Source organism: Mastacembelus armatus, chromosome 8 (genome assembly GCF_900324485.2).
Source record: "Mastacembelus armatus chromosome 8, fMasArm1.2, whole genome shotgun sequence".
In the NCBI taxonomy this organism is placed as follows: Eukaryota; Metazoa; Chordata; class Actinopteri; order Synbranchiformes; family Mastacembelidae; genus Mastacembelus; species Mastacembelus armatus.
This window is the reverse complement of record NC_046640.1, coordinates 20,444,318-20,461,560: the sequence shown is the minus strand read 5'-3', so window position 1 is coordinate 20,461,560 and position 17,243 is coordinate 20,444,318. Positions and strand designations below refer to the sequence as shown.

At 42.5% G+C, this 17,243-nt stretch overlaps 1 protein-coding gene across 8 annotated transcripts in view; it reads left to right on the top strand.

Annotated features, from left to right (window-relative positions):
• Window positions 1-15: 15 nt before the first annotated feature.
• LOC113141380 (myocardin-related transcription factor A-like) overlaps window positions 16-17,243 on the top strand; it is a 28,103-nt gene continuing 10,875 nt past the window's right edge. For 3 of the 8 annotated variants that reach the window (XM_026325763.1, XM_026325762.1, XM_026325761.1), the window contains exons 1-6: window positions 16-153; window positions 809-865; window positions 1,975-2,151; window positions 11,216-11,281; window positions 16,545-16,600; window positions 17,116-17,191. In XM_026325763.1, coding sequence (XP_026181548.1) covers window positions 2,013-2,151; window positions 11,216-11,281; window positions 16,545-16,600; window positions 17,116-17,191 — 337 coding nt within the window. In that variant the 5' untranslated portion in view covers window positions 16-153; window positions 809-865; window positions 1,975-2,012. Of the gene's footprint in view, window positions 154-808; window positions 866-1,974; window positions 2,152-7,221; window positions 7,795-9,311; window positions 9,422-10,928; window positions 10,952-11,215; window positions 11,282-12,167; window positions 12,187-16,544; window positions 16,601-17,115; window positions 17,192-17,243 lie in introns of those variants that run through there. The other 5 variants (XM_026325768.2, XM_026325764.1, XM_026325766.1 and 2 more) reach the window with 4 other exon arrangements.

Genomic DNA, 17,243 nt, shown 5'->3' with positions numbered 1-17,243 from the left:
TAAAAGGAAATTATATTTTTCTCGTTGACTTAACAGTGTACTCCGCACAAACTCAGCGTCGGACCAGCAACAGTTTGCTCGTATTTTATTTTGTCTACTCTCGAAACGGACAAAAATATATGGACACTGTCCAGGGACAAAGAGAGTAGCGGGGTATGTATTTCCAGCAGCCTCCACGGACTGTTGTGCATGTGCTGTTAAACCAGTGCAGGTCTGCGGTTCGTGCGTGAGTGTGTGTGAACAGACACCAGCCCAGGGATTCCCTAACGCTGGCATCAGACACTTGCATGTGCGTCATATGGAAGAAATGCTTAGTGTCACTACTGGAGAAATGGCTCTTGAATGACTCTGCTAACGTAATGTATATTTTTAAATTATATTTAAAATTGAGCTTGGAGAATATGTGTTTTGTCACTGGCGGTTTTCATTCAGTCCCTAAAATCACATTGTCTAGTTTTAGTCATGTTTAGCCAAAGAACAAGGGGTTTATAGGTTTGTACATATGATTGTCGATGTCAAACTCCAAATATAGGTCCAGTTTAATTCTTTATTTACTCTATTTATTCTGTTTGCTTCAACATCTGATCATTTAAAAACATTTCAAAAGCAACAGAGAACAAACACAACTGGACTATTTTATCTTCAAGCAGCCCAGCTGTCCTCATACACTGTGGGCTGGTGCTGCAACTTCAAAATACAGCCACACAGACAGAACCTTTATTTTTGAAATGTTGTTACTGATTTCTGGAGTGCAGCTGTTAAACAATGTACAGATGTTTTAATGCCAACTTGTTTTTTTTTTTTTTAGTGTGAGTGGATCCGGTGAGATGGGAGTCCGCGGGAGCTTGTTGCACAGAGAATAAAGGTATGCGTCTGTAATTAGGAATTTTATTCTACCTAAATCATCCTGGTTTTCCAGGAATGCCAATGTCCAGTGTTGTCGTTTTCTAGCATGTGAGCGTTTGCTTTGCCACATGACAGAGCTTGAGAAAGCCACGTCAATTTTTCCTCTTCAGGTTGATAACTGTTTGAATAGCCTGAGCTCAACACATTGTTTAAATTCCAACACAAACACACAGGGAGGTTCTGGAGCTAAATGAAGCCAATGTTACCTCGTAAACAATCATCAGGGCGTGATTGGCAAGTCTCTGTGATAAACCTCTGTTTATGATGGTTTGGTCATTGCCTATGAAATCAGACACATGGTTGGACTGTGACCATGTTAATGAGTCAGAGCAGCTTTTGGTGAAAAAGAAAAAAAGGAATAAGAGCAGTAGTTTTTTATTGACTCTGTCCCAGAGACTTTATAATTTGGCTCATTAGCCACGTCATGTTGTAGGTAAACAAAGTTATTCTCTGGGCTAATGGGCTGAACCAGCCTGTTCAATCTCATGACACTGTAACTGAACCGCCAGTCAGATAATTGGAAAAACCCTTGTATGTGTGTATGTATATATGAATGACCAGTGCTCTCATCAAAATCTATGTTTTATGGGCAGTTGGGGAGAAGTAGCAGAGACCAGAGTTGGGACTGATGTAACAGGTAGACTAATACACTGTTCATTTCACAGCCCAGTAGTCTAGTAATCTACAAAATGTTCTCACGTTCCTCCAAGTCCAGAAATATATCAGCTCTGCAACTGACCATTTGTTGAATTCCACCTCGAATGATTGTCCAATTATAGTTTAACCAGAGAAACCGGACACAGCAGGCCTAAGCCTCAAGCTTTGGATTCTCCACCTGCTGCAGCCCTATGAATGGTGCAGTGTGATTGTAATTCATTTGAAAAAGGTTCCTTAAATGTAATTAGTAGTAGATTGTGTACAGACACTTCACAGTGTAAAGATTATCTTGGTGGACATGTGTAAGACTGGAGAACTCAGTGTAAAGATACAACTGCAGCACAGTCAGAAAGAGGTAAAAGACAAAGTGCATGTCATGGGTCTTGAAACATTTGTTTCATTGCTTCTCAGATCTGTTTGCGAGCGTCACTCTGAGTCCCTGTTGGACCATGGAGTCCAGGTTCGGAGACGGACCCAGTGCAGATGTGTCCATCCCCAGCTCTGCCAGTGAGGCTGTGGCCAGTGAGCTGCAGGAGTTGTCTCTCCAGCCGTCCCACAACCTGCTCCCAGTCAGAGAGAGGAAGAACGGTAGGTGGCACACAAGGTCCAAGTAAAACCGCTTCTACTTTAGCACACAGGTCCTGTTGTCCTTCATGTGGTACCAGATTTCACAGATTTGTTTCCATACCAAAGGAAAGGAGCTGAAAAATTCCTACCACCAGGTTATTGTGTACTCACGTACTGTAAAAAAACCTGCAAATGAGCCAGTTTCTTCCATCGTCTTTGTACTTCAAGAAGCCATGTAAAGTGTGGAGCACATGTTCCGCACAGGAGAGAAGGTGTTTGTGTGTAAACGTTTTCTTTCAGTATCTGCACAGCAGCTGGCTGATGCAGTTTACATTTCGGACGTACTAGGTCTCCATTCGCATTATGTCATTGTAAACAGTCAGTGCTGCCTTCTGCGCACACAGACAGAGAAATACTGTAAACACACCAGGTTCCAGTGAAGTGCACTTCTTAAAATGACGGTTAAATTACAGCTTGTTTGAACAGTAAGTACAGAAGTCACTACTTCAGTGTCTTCTTTTTATGCCACTGTGTACTTCAACAATACCACAGTTTACTGGGAAATACTGGACCTTTTACTTCATTACATTTATCTTGTGGTTTTAGCTACGTGTGACTTTACAGGTCAACATTTCTGTATATGGAACATGTGAAGTGTTTATAAAATATGATGTTACTTTGGAGTTAATTGTGAAGTTTCACTTTGGCTCTGGATAACTGAACAATCAGTCAGTCGATCTAGATTATAATCATCATATTATTCCATAGTGCAAATAATCATTAGTTTCAGTTCTGTGCCAAGTCATTAACTGTATCCACGTCTTTGTGTCCTCTTGTGCTCTGAAGGACACAACAGACAGATGTTTCAGCAGTAAGAAGTACACAGCTGACGCATTAATCCGAAACATGTGTGCAATATGTTCATATGACTGTACCAGTTAGTACCACACTGCAGATTCTCTTTTAAAAATGGATGTATGACTCCACTTTGTGGCCAATAAAAATACTACAACAAGCGTGTCTGTACAAACAAACGTGAATCCACAGTGTCAGGGTTAATTCCTGAGCAGAAACCATCTGATGGACTCAGTTTTAGTCCATCCTTCAGATCTCGTTAATCAGCCCCACTCCAGGTGGCAGTATGATGACTAGTCCCAGTGTGCACAGATGAAGAGGCTCTGGATGAAGTGGTGTGACCAGCTGGTCCTGCTATTTAAACCAGCGGGAGCGAGTACAGACGTTAAGAGGAAAGACAGATGTAATGTCAGAGGAGAAGAGGGTTTGATGGGCTGATTTGAGGTGGAAAGGTGTTGGCTGGAATATGTAGGAGGAACACACCAGAAGAGAAACAGTCTTTTCTGATCCTCTCAACAAATCACAGCATATAGATGAGCTATAACAAAATGTTCACCCTGACAGTCCATGTTTGCAGAAAATATGAGGCGCAATATGACAAACAATCATACAAACTTTATGTTCTTGCACCTACAGCTCAATTTAAAACTGTGGTCCCATTATTTTTTTAAAGTTTGCATGAAAAGATGTTCTGCCCTTTGTTTTCTCTGACATGTGGATCAACAGCTAACTACATTTTCAGGTCGGGGTGAATTATTCCTTGGTGACCTGTTTGCAAAAAAACAGAAAGTGGATCTAGATAGATATGAGACTGGTAGAGTGGGTGTACAGAACAGAGTGGGTGGAAATGGATATATACTGTATGAGTGAATAGCTCCCACTGGCTATTAAAATATATATACTGGTGCATGTCATGATTATAAAGTATAGTAAGTTTCTTTGGCAGATAAGAGACTTTGCGTGGAAAACAGAAATAAGTACAAGAGAACTATGGTTTTTGGAGGATGCAGCACCAAGGGCAGGAGGAGTTAGGCCTGCAGAGAGTTTGATACAGCTTTCTCTTGTTTTAGGAAGATCACAGGTGATGAAAGGAGAGATGAGATGGATAAACTGCGTGTTATTAGAAATGAATGAGAGTCGGAGATACAAAAGTGTAGTTTAACCTTTTAATCTTCAATGCAGCGTTTCGTGACCCATTTTTCTGTGAAGACCTTTCAAATATTAGATGCATGGATCCAGTAGCATTATCTTAATGTCTTGAAGCTGGGAGAACTAGTCCTCTGTGTGCTGTAGCCTCAGAGTTGTTCTTTAATTTCCTGTATTAGTTAGCAGAGGGTTTCTGGGGCTGTCTCTGAAGTATTGAGTCAGGTTTTTAATGAACACACATGCTGACACATCAGTACAGCAGCTGTTTTTGGCAGTGACCTCTAGTCCCATCGTTACCTCTCGCACTGCATTACAGACATCCTGTCTTAAACATCCATGTCGGACACAAATTCTTATTGTTATTCGAAACAGAATAGACTCAAATGTCTTAGGAGGAGAAATTATGTCACCTCTCCAAACCAGCACTTTAAGATCTGTTTATTAATAAACAGATGTGTGTCCACCGATACAGCAGGACCAAGCTCTGTGTGTGGGAGAGAGATGGAGATTTACAGTCCACGCTGAGCCCTTGGCCATGTGTTGGCTCTTATCTCAGTATTTGTGACTGATTTGAGGACGTACGTTGCAGAAACCATGACTGGCTGAGATTTATCCAAACAAAAAATGTGCAGACACATTTTTAGATACAGTTTTATTCTCACTGTTATGAAGACGTGTGCATAGGGTTGTCGCATCTAGATACACACTTACTGGCAAGAAACACTCATCTGCACACGCACACACACACACACACACAAACACACACACACACACACACACACACACAGCAAAGCAGGATTATCCCTGGCAGTGCTTTGGTTGGGCCTTATCTGAAGTAATGGTGGATCAGAGTCCTGATTCGTTTTCCCCTCTCTTGTCAGACTGAGGAGTTTTTGCCTGGGGACACCACATCCTGCACATTAACACCGTCAGAAACAAGAATGCACACACACACACACACACACACACACACACACACCATCCTGCATATTTAACGCAAACACACAGACTCTTATTTGTGCGTTTATGCCTCTTGTCTGTAATAAAGTCACTGATAACCAAATCCTTTACAAAAGCACACACACTCTCTCAGCTTTAGAAGTCCTGCCGTCACCAAATACATTTTTGATCCACATAATTTGAACATGACAATCATCACCAGTTCAGTCTGATAGTAACTGACAGGTGAGACCGACCTGCATAGTTTCTTCTCCCTTTGAAAGGCTCTGTCACCTTTAATGTCAGGTCATATTACCTGATGTCACCTGGGACAGAGCCTTAATAACGGCGATGAATGAAACTGTCGTGGGACGGTAACAGGTGTTTTACACTGACACACCGTGAGGACGTGATGTTCAGGTGGAGAACAGGGGTAGAGGCAGTTTAAAGGCAGGTGAGCAGCTACAGGTCACTGGCCTGCAGGAATAATTCACATCAGCCTGTTGTTTGAACTCTGGATGCTGTTATACCTTCTGTTTTCCAAGAGGCTAAAGGTCAAGTCAGTGAGGAATGATCTTAGAGTACAAAGTGGATTAAAGTTCTTCTGTTTCTCATTAGTCCCTACACGCCTCATTTTACAGGTTCTAGCAGTGATATGGTTTTTTAATGAGACAGTAAAGAGGCAGGTGTTTCATCCTTGTGGGTTCATCCAGCCTCACTGCAGGTTTTGACTAAGGTTTGGGTTCCTGGTTCTTTTCATAGACACAACTGGTATATGGGATGATACAAGGTCATAGATGGTAGAAAACCCTTGGTTAAACCCTTGGGATTCATTATTATCTCATTTCCTATTGCCATCCTGCTTAAGTTAAAAAGAAGACGAGACAAATTAAACGACTGATGATGACGCTCAGTGAAACGTCAGCGGATGAACGAAGTTATTACGTGTCCTCTTGAAGGAGACGTGAATTTCTTTTTTCTTTCAGTCGTAGTCAAGACATTTCACTAAAAGCCAAAAATGTCAACATGCCAGTGGCACTATGGTCAGTCCTTAGCATTGATATAATAACAATAGTGTAGTACTGAATTGCAGTTCGGATATTAAATTCAGATAGCTATCATATCAGAGGGCTCCTGATACTTTATTAAATATCAGACAATGTGTTTCAATGTGAGTTTCTGAAAATCAGTAGCTGAAGGCAAACAACAACAACAATGGCCCCTATTTTCTTTGCATTTGGTTAATAATCTGAAAAGTATTATGCTAATATGTGAGAGTTGGTCTCAAATCTTCCACCGGCTGTGATGCTTCATGTGTTTGGTCCCAGTTTTTAGCATCAGCCTGTCAGGTTGGACATTTTAGCCTCAGCAGTGAAACAGTCATAATAAATCAGATTCCCAGAGATTTAGTTGCTCATGATGGACTTACCTCTGGTCCTCGTCATCATTTACCCTCTGAAGCACACATGACTCATGACGCGAGCATCAGCTCAGACCTTAGCTTGCCCTCACTTCATTCTTATGCTAAGCTGTTCGTGCATGAGTAACTGCTGCCTGTAAAATGTCAGCGTCTCTGTGCGTACATCCGTTAAACTGTGACGTTTGGTGTCATTTCTTGTGGATTCAGGTTACACACTTTGAACAGAAAGAGGTCAGATAGTTTCCTCAGTGATTCCAGTGTCATTACTACTTTACAAAGACACAAAAAAATGATCCAGGTGTAGTAAATACATGAGGACGACTCTATAATCCTCTGATTGAATAGGGTTCTTCAAGCATGGTTAGCTGCTAAGAGAAAAATGCAAGAGTCAGACATGTGGGCAGGAAAACAGCCAGACAAAAGTGGAGAAGTGACGGATAGAAAAGCTGCTGCACATGAAGCGTCACAGCAGGTGTTTCAGTGTTCGTGCGTGTGCACTGATTTCAGGCCTGAAGGCATGACAGCAGAGAGGTGCTCACACAGGTGTGCAACCCTGACACCACCCTGAGCTCAGATCACAGGTGATCACATGATTTGTTGAAGAGGAAGGGGCCTCGGCTCCGAATGAGTGTGTGTGTGTGTGTGTGTGTGTGTATGCGCGCCTGTTTGTGTCTGTCAACGGCTGAATACAGCAACAGCTGAGAGACTGCTTGATCACAGATTCACCGACATTTGACACACACACATGAACATGTGTATACTTAGTCAGTTTGCTGCAGCAAATACAGCAGAAGCTCTTTTCCCAGCTCTTTTTCAAAGCTCTGCACGTTGTTTTCATACAGTCCTTTTTGTTTTGCTTGTGTTTTAATTCGGTCTAATCGAGGAGTTTTTCAAAGCCAGTTGGAGGAAATGCCGGTTTTGATGGAAAGAAAAAGGCTCTTTTGCTTTTAGAAACTTTGCTTTGAAGAATTTTGAAGAATATTTTTTTATTGTACTTATTATACCTGCACCCAGCAGCTCAGCTGTTGTCAGGGTTTCATTGCACAGACCTGAGACAGCTTCATTAATCCAGCACCTGGACTAAGCTCTTGCTAACCACCGACTTCTCGCTGCGATTGTTATTCATTCGTGGATGTCTCATTCAGAGTAATATCCTAGTTTGATCGCACTCGCCATGCTGGAGCACCTGCCTTGTGTCCGCGTTGACCCTGCCCCTTTCAGGTCTCAGCCAATCAGCAGCAACATGGATGAGCGAGCCATACGGTTTGAGTTAGAGCGCCAGGCCTGTCAGAGTCTCAGACAAGGTGGGAAACCTGCTGTGTGTGTGTTTAATGCACTGACGCATTTACAACATGTGATGCCTTTAAACTGGAGCCTGTTTATTGTTAAGTTCTTTGTGAACAACAACACATTAGTCATAACGTGCAGTCAGTAATCACAGAGTCGTCTCAGTTTTAACAAACCAGCATGTTACAAACTGCAGCAGCTGCTTTTAGTGGAAATGTTCCCTCCAGAGTCGTGTCCAGGGTTATTTTCTGGACTGAGCTGTTAAGTAAATCTAGTACTTTACAAGCAGCTGGGCTACAGTTGGGACTCAGCCATCCCCGGGCACAGCAGGCTCCGCCTGAACTCAGCAACCTGTCGACTGTAGCAGCATGGTCCTTGGACCTTAGCTGGACTAAGAGCAGTTTGGGCGAATCTAGGAAAGGTCAAACTCTGTGAACTGCAAGAGATGTGTAAAGTATAATGACATGGATCAAGCCAAACCTTAAAAAACAAGATTTCAATATAGCTGACACTTTTCTTTAGCTTGGTTTTGTTTGGGTATGTGTAAGTTTCAGAAAATCTTCATAAGAAAGACTGGCTTGCTTCTTGCTTTCTGTAGACTTTAGAAAGCCGGCTGGACTGATCTGATTCTCATCCTTTCTCTTCTTTTCTATGTTGCATTGAGCGAGCATGCTCTTTCGTGTGTGTGTGTGTGCTGGGAATTTACAGTAATGTTCCTTTGCGTTCACCCAGCTGTCCAAAGGAATTGGGTTCCAAGCAGTTACAGCACGGACACAAATAGAAAAGTGAGTCGGAGAGAAAGAGGATCACAGTGACAGAGGAGACGGCACAGAGCGCAGGAAGTGCTGTGATACAGTTGGAAACAGAGAAATGCTGAATTTAGAAATCCGTGATGAAAAATGGAGGAGGACTTAAGTGGAGATTGATTGTGATCAAATGGGGGGGAAAAAAAGCGAAATGTTCCTTTACAGACACAGACGCTAGAGAGAAGATTATTACCCCTGAAATCCCTGGTGCAACAGAAGTGTCGGCCCCAGTAAAAACTGTTCTGTGCGGTTTGTTCGTGTCTGTTCAGCCTTTGGCACGATTCTACCAGATTTACCAGTTTTTCCAGTTTTCACAACAATAGGTCCTTATACTGAGACATAAACTGAGGTGGACCTGATTTGTGGGAACAACCACAGCTGTTGACAGATGTTATCAGCTGTAGCTATAATGTTCGTTTCATGAGTTAGTGGAAACCCTCTCTCCAGCTGTCGTTTTAATGTTCCCAGCTGACTCATTTCAGGATCATCATAACAGGGTCTTACCCGATGACTACAAACATGACATTGTATTAGAAGACTCAGGCTTGGAGCTGCATGTCCCTCACACACAAGTGGAGAAATGTGGTGGTGTCGAATGATCGGTTCCTAATTATATGTGTCTAGAAGATATTTCTGTGATTTTCAGATTGTTGTTGTTTAGTTTTGGTGTTTGGAGAAAAGTTCCCTGGCCAAAGATGATACGTCGTGTTTCTTGTTAATTTGAAAACTCACATATTAAAGTGCCAGTTCACCTGTTTTAAAGGTGACAAGCAGAATTTGATGCCTTTGCGGTGTGATGGCAATTCTGACTTCTGAGTGTGTAAACTTTTTCATAAGGGTAAGTGGTTAACTTGAGCCTGTAGGTCTGTCAGAATTAGTCCTCTTAGTCCACATTGAGTGTTGTTGAGTGCACTCGCTGCATTAGAGCAGTGAGCACACTTTCCCAGAATAGATTCTGTATCAGCACATTGCATCACTTGCCTGTCATCATCTTTGTTTTGTGTGTGTCTGTGTTGGAGGGGATAGTGTGTGTTTCACGCCCGTGTATGTATATTCTCATTATGCAGCTAAAAAATGGAGGTGTTAAAATGTGTGTGTTTGTGTCTGTTCAGTGTGCACTTGTGTGTTTGCAAACATCATGCACAGAATTTGTGTGTTAGTGTTTGGTTTGTTAGTCTGCCCGTGTTAAATCTTTCCTCCTGCCGACAGGAGAAACTGCAGCATCCTGCGTCAGCCGCGTCCTCATCCCCGAAATCAAAGGATTGTGGATGTTTTCATCTCGGGCGAGGACGCACAGAGGGACTGTCGGCTGATTCAGCTTGTAATAGGCCACAGCAACAGAGCCCAGCTCTCATTATTACAAACACAGGCGCCAGAAATTGCACAGCTCAACAGAACACGCATCTTTTCCTGAAGTTAAAAAACCTACAGTTTATGTTGATGTGAACTTGAGATATATGAGAAAAGAGGAAGAAGCTGGGCAGTTGCATGGGGGTTGATATGAGCGCTTCCTGCTGCTGTATGAAAAACTGGTCAGTGCAAAAAGAAGAATTAAGTAATAGAGAAGTAATAATTGCACCTTAAAAGTAATTAGAACTGAGCTGTTACTACTATTGACAACTATTACTATTACTACATGACAACAGCCTGTAGCTTTAATGTGCTGATCCACTTTCACTGCTCTCATCAGTGATGGTTTTGGTTCAGTGCAGGCAGCTGTTTACTCCAAGAACTACTTTTCTGGTCTGTGACCCCCCTGTTCGGTTCACTTCCTGTATAAATCATGTGAAATACTAGTTTGTTGGTTTTATGGACTTAACCTGACTGCTGATCAAGTGATCCCATGTGGGATTTCAGCTGATGGTGTAGGAAAGATTAGTTACATTCTGAATGTCACTGGGGGGGATTGACTTCAGCCTAGAAGAGGCAGCATGTGAGTTTTAATGGATTTCTTCTTTCACACCAGAGCTGATCAGACGGACTGACCCGGCTCTGAGGGGCCTCTGTACTTTTTTCTTACCCCAGAGATTCGTACAGGAAGGTGGTAACTTACAAAGCTGAAAATTAAGACGTAAAAACGTTAAATGTGTGTACGCGGCGTATCGTTCGTGCTCATACATTATATTTAATATACTAAGAATCAGTGACACCACATTAAAAGAGTCGGTAGCATTTCTTTATCTCTTTCTATCACACTTTCTACATTGTGTGTCTGTGGTGGTGAGATGCATGCAGCTTAGCTTGAAACAGGAAACTGCTGATGTGTCTGTTCATGTGTGTGTGTTTCCCTCCTCTTTATAGTGTGTGATATAACCTTTGTACATCTTCTCACAGATAACCTCAGTTTTCATCACCAGCAGTGAACAGGGTAGATAAATCCTTTCTACAGAGTAACCTAGATATAACTGGACACCGTAATTACTCATAGTACATTTATTGCTCCTATATTTCATCCATAGGCATTTTATATGGCGTTCATTTTTTTTTTTTTTTAACTTGCATCTAAGTCATGAGTAATTTCACCACTTTGTGGTTTCCTGTGGCCTGGAAATCCTCCATTCATTTGACAGTTTGACGATATTCTCTGCAGTGACCGAGTTTTGTTTCTGCTTCTTTTTGTGTCTGTGTTCAGTTCTGCAGCTGAAGCTTCAACAGAGAAGGACCAGAGAGGAGCTGGTCAACCAGGGGATCATGCCACGTAAGTAGACAAGAAGATGCGTCTTAGCCTGATCTTAGTCCCTGCTCTAAACACGTAGATGTTTCCACAAAAATGTTGGATTGTTCATTGAAGCGAAAATGGACAGAACAAAGAGCATAGGGTGCTGTGCTGTCAGTTTTACATGTAGGCTCCTTTGTGAGTTTAACATTGTGTTGAAACTACATATTCATTTGGTTTTTGATGTCAACCATCAAACCCTCACGTCTGAGAATCCTGAACCAGAAAATAAAAACAATAATTGATTATCCTAGAAACATAGAAAATACTATAAAACATTAGCGTACAAACTACATTTAGATAATTGGGTGCACTGTGCAAAGTTGCTTTTTATCTGATGAAGACGTTTCCTCTTGTAACTCCAAATGTTGACCTGCTTTCAACTACATCCATTCTATGTGACATATTTCTACAGTCTTACACTGTTAACGTAGCTTATTTAGCTAGTGAGGGTAAAGTTGTTATATGAAGCAGCTCTCAGTGAATTGCAGGACAAAGAACATGGCTGTTGTGTTAAACTGCTTTAGTTTTACCAAAAAAAAAAAAAAAAAAAAAAAAGACACCTGACTCTAGTGCATCCTGTTCAAATGACAGACGTTGCTTCATGCTGAAGTTTTTCATTCAGTCAGCACTACCACTACCTGTGAGAATCCGCCAGCTCGCCTCAGCGTGAGCGTCACTATGTGCGACACAACAGTTTCTGAAGTGATTTTAGATTGAGGTTGAAATGGTGCCACGGTCTCCTGGCAGACAGCACTTTCAGTCTTCAAGGTGAGGTGAGCCGAGGTCAAAGCCTTTTTACAACTGCCATCATGAACATCCGTTAACTGCGTCTGATTTAGTGATTTCTCTCCCCGCAGCGTCAAACTCAAACTGACGCTCAGCAGGTTAGTGCTGCTTATATTCCTCTGCTTTAACTGTTAGATCTGTTGAGTAGAACGAGAATATGTCACACTGGGAACAGAACCTGGAAAAAAGATCTGTGCTAGTAATCCATGTCTGGAGCTGGGGCAGCTCAGTCAGGTACTGCAGGAGTTTATCTTCCACATATTGAAGGTTATAGTTCTCACTTGTTCTTTCTCACTTTCATACATTGTCACACAGACGTACTTTGTTCTGTGTGTCTCATCTTTTGCTATTTGCTGTTGTTATCTCTTCATGTTTGAATTAGCTGCCTACATTGATGATGTTATGGATCCACCTTGTTGACGTAAAAGTGAATTCTGGTCTGCATCACAAATACCTTCACACACTGTTCCACTTATTTACTAGAACCTCTCACAGTTCTTACCAGAACTTATCACTGTGCACAGACAGCGATAAGAGTGAGCGTGACCCAGACCTGGAGGAACTGGCTGAGGCAAAGATCAAAATGTTTAGTTTGCGTGGTTTCACCCAGTTAGCCCCTGCTTCTCCGTTTTGTATTAGCTGACTCTTTGCTCCATGCGTCATGTTTATCCTGGGTAGACACAGATGAGCCCTGAATTTAAAGAAATAATCTGTGTTTGTACACCAGGTGGCATCTTTTCCATTGCTGTGCATTAGTTGTTAACATTGTATTAGTGATGAAGAATTCACTGGTGATTTGGTTTCCATCTGTTTGGTTTTGAACACAGCACTCAGGCGAGAGGCTTCAGGGATGGGGTTTTTTTTTTAGGAAGCAGTTTCCTGACCAGACAAAATGATAAAACTATCGACAGTTTGTGTCTTGTTATTATTGTCTCAGTGTTTATTAATTGAGACAGACAATCTGAGGTAATGTGTGGACTGACACCTGCTCTCTGTCACAATCGTGATGACAAAACCTGATGCCTACATTACCCACGATGCAACCAGAGGCAGTATAGTCGGAGATTCAGAGCAGATGAGGAGTGAGGTCCGTAGGTCCGGTCAGATCACTTCACTTCACTCCCCCAGATTCTTTCCTTCCTTCAGACTTTGCAGAGCTCCCTCTGAGGCCAGAAAGGCTGCATTCACATATGTGGTTAAGGTCAGAGTGGCAGAACAATTAGCCGCTGACATTTCAGCTACCTTTGTCTGCCATGTGACCTTTATCATAATTGTCCACACAGTCTGTCATGGAGACAGGGGGCAGCTGGAGGAAAGGGAGTGATCTTCACTGGAGCGTGACATCTCTACGGCTTCCAGCTCTATATTTTATCTTCTTCTCCTACACCTTTGGATTCAGTCTAATTCCTGTGTCCATCTGCTTTGGGTCATTATTTCTCTTTTCCCATTTACACCCTTCCTACCCTCTTTCTCTATATTAGCCTCCTGGTTTTGTTAGTTGGATGCTGCCTCAGCTTATGACTCTTCTTCTCTGTCTGTTCACCTTTAGACAACCTCCGCTTTGTTGTTCAGTTTCATCTATTTAGTGATCAGAGTGCTGCTCTTAACGCCACGTTCTCTTTGTTTCTGCTGTGACAGACTGTTCTCTTGTTTAAAGCAGGCGTTTCTGTGACTGTGGAGTTTTTAAATGACTTTGATTCAGTTATGTTTGCTTTCTCTTCTCTCATAAAAAGAATTCAGAATGAAAGTTGGCTGATTCTTGCCGTTGTCTCCTGTCACCTTGTATGTGAGGGTGTGTGTCTTTGGCTGCATGTTTGGCTGCTTGAGGCCGTGGTGTGTGGCTGAGTGTGTTGATTTCACACGGTGCTATATTAAGCACTCGGTATGATACTCTACCTACCTTGTTATTTATACACTTCTGAGAAAAACGCAAATGGTAAAGAAATAGTTTAATAGTTTAACTGTTTTTTTTTTTCTTTTAGCTTGTTTTCACCCACATGTGGTTATCAGGTTAGTTCTGTGTGGAGTCTGCATGTTCTCCCTGTGCTTGTGTGGGTTTTCTCCAGGTCCTCTGGTTTCCTCCCACAGTCCAAAAACATGTATGTCAGGTTGATTGGTGACTCTAAATTGTCCATAGGAGTGAGTGTGAGTGTGGGAGGTTGTTTGTCTCTATGTGGCCCTGTGATGGACTGGGGACCTGTCCAGGGTGGACCCCTGCCTTTCACCCAAAGAGAGCTGGGATAGGCTCCAGCAGATCCCTGGGACCCTGGTTAAGGAATAGAAAATGGATGGATGATTTGGTGTTAATGAGAAATAATAATAGAAGGAGACAGAGCCGGTAGTTTACCTGCATGCATGGGAATTTGATTTATTCCTGGAAAGTGTATTTAAATAAAATGCAAAACAACAAGCAAAGTGTAAAGCATGATCCTTTCAACACACATTTAGTGGTTTCTTGGTTAGTCTAGGTAGCGATAATGGTAAATAGTTAAAGGAGGTTGACCTTGACAACTATATATAAGTTCTGCATGTGTATATATTGATCAGCCTGAACACTGTGAGCACCAGTCTAACACTGTGTACACAGGAGTCAATGCAGCAGCTGGTTGGTGCTCGTTTGACTCTGCAGCTCACGGTGCATCTTCTCTGAATCTGCAGTAGTGTAGTATCCAACTTTTGGTTGGACCTGCAGTTCAGGAGCTGCTCTGATCCAGTCCTGGTCCTGACAGGTGTGACTGTGACGAGATCATCAGTGTCCTTCACTTTACCTGTCACTGGTCATGGTGTTATGGTTCTACAGAAATACCAGCTTTACACCAGCTGGTGGAGGTGGGAGCAGCTCTCACAAGTACTGACGTCAGAAATGACGAAGTGTGTTGTCTGCACATACTGAAAAACAAACAGCTGTGTTTTTGTGGCTACAGGAGCTATTTTGTTATTTAGACAAAGAGCCAGTTTAAATGTCTGACCTGTAGTTAACACACACACTGGAAAACAAAGTACTGCTCCACAGGAGACTGAACATATAAAGACAGCCTCCACCAGAGGAAGTGATGCTTGCTGTTCTCAGAATCGGAAGATTGGTAATGTTGGTAAGCTTTAGTAGGGTGACGAGAAGCCATGTTGCAGCCACTCATGCAGATAATGGGGTCTTTTCTCTCTGACCTCATCCCAACAATCTCTATTTCCTCCTCTTTATTTCCTCCCATTGTTCCATTTTTCTTCCAGCTGCCTCTCTCCATTTATCTTCCTTCTATCAGTCTGTTTTCTGATTCTTCATCTTCTTCCTATCTATTTTTATCCCTTTCACTTTTGTCCCTGCTTCCAAAATTTTGCTCTGCACTCGATCATCCATCCCTCCCTCCACCCCACCATTCATTTCCCATGTAGCTGACTGACAGGCACGTTCATACGCCCTCGAGGGGGCCACATGACCCCCTTGTGGATGGAGGGGGACTCTAAGAGCGTTGATATCCCCAGGGTGTGCAAGAGTGAGTGTGTACCAGCAGCATGGCAGTGCTCAGCGACGTGAACTGAGGCTTGAGCAGGTACCAGCAGTTTGGCCCCAGGCGTGTTAATCCAGTCACACCACTGGTACCCCTGCGTTCAGAAATTATAAGAACAGCGACACATTTTCAGTTGCATTAGCTCCAGCGCTCTGCACTTGAAACGGAACAGTTGCTGACTCTTAGCTTTAATTTGGTCTGCGGTGGTTCAAACGTGTGCTCAGCTCAGTGACCGACTTCACAAACATCCCACTGTTTTAGATTGTAGTGAGCCAAAACTGCGTTCATACAAACAGCTGGGTTTTATACACTGTTCACCCAGTATGCATGTGGGTCTCCAGTTTAGTGTTTTAGTTACTGGTTCAGTTCAGAGTAGTGTAACACTCAGGTGACGTCGTGTTATTACTTTATGATAGATGCTGCTTTGTTTTCAGCCATAATATTTCAGGAGCAAAATTATAATGCCTGTGCTGATATGCTGCATTTAACTCGGCATTTTGGTGTCATCACAACCCTTTAGGCTTTAAGTTCCCAGTCGCACTAATCCCTGGGTTTTTGCATAATCATAGGCCTACAGGAAGTCTTGCTTGAGTCATTTGTCAATGCTGAACACTTACCATAAATTCCACTGCTGTGGGAAGGCTCGTTGAACTGGAGCCCTCAGAATCCATCCCAATAGATTTCCTCTTTGACCTACTTGACCTTTTACAGCACCTGTTAATGGGACCATGCTCAGGCTATTAAGCTGTTTATTCTGTCCTGAGCCTTTAGAGTGAGGGCAGGCATATACAGTATAAGAGCAGTAATCCTCACCATCAGGAAACTGAAAGGAAATGAACTGAAAGAATCATTCCAAGGTACTTTCCTCTGCATTTCCCATCAGTAGCACGAATGTTCATACAGTGCTGCTGTGTTAACGTTCGCTCTCTGCCCTCTCTTTCTTCTCTAAGCACTGAAAGGTTCAGCTGCCTTCCATGAACAGAGACGGAGCCTGGAGAGAGCACGGGTGAGTATGCCAGACTTGAATCAGCCACTGGAGTCAACACTTGTAACATGTCAAAGCATTAAAGTGACTCCTGAACATCTATGTAATACAGAAGAGAGAGAGATAAGACACAAAAAGTGAAAACTCCTGGACAGGAGTGCAGTGTGTATAAGTATTTATTCAGTGTCTGCAGTTCCTTTGGTGTACGTGGAAAAACTGTGGAGTAGCTCAGATAATATGAAAAAGTAGAAATTGTGCTTTGAATAAAAAACAGATATCCACATATTAAATCAGCTGTGAAGATCAGCAGTTAGCAAGTGAGGAGAGAAATACATCAGACAGAAAGGCTGGGAAACTGAAAGGCTGAATGTTATATGATGCTGCACTGATGCAAAAGATGAAGACTGTTTTTATTTATTTATTTAGGAACTTAAAAGAGGCTTCAGATAGTTGATATATTATTAAAACAGTGAGTTATGGAAAAATTCTAATCATGTGATAAACACCCAACGCTGAGCGGCCGGTTCTTTCTGCAGACTGAGGATTATCTAAAGCGAAAGTTCAGGAGCCGTCCAGAGCGATCTGAACTGATCAGGATGCACATCCTGGAGGGTGAGTGTCACACGGCACCAGCTTGATAAATAACGTCTGAGGATCCAAGCAC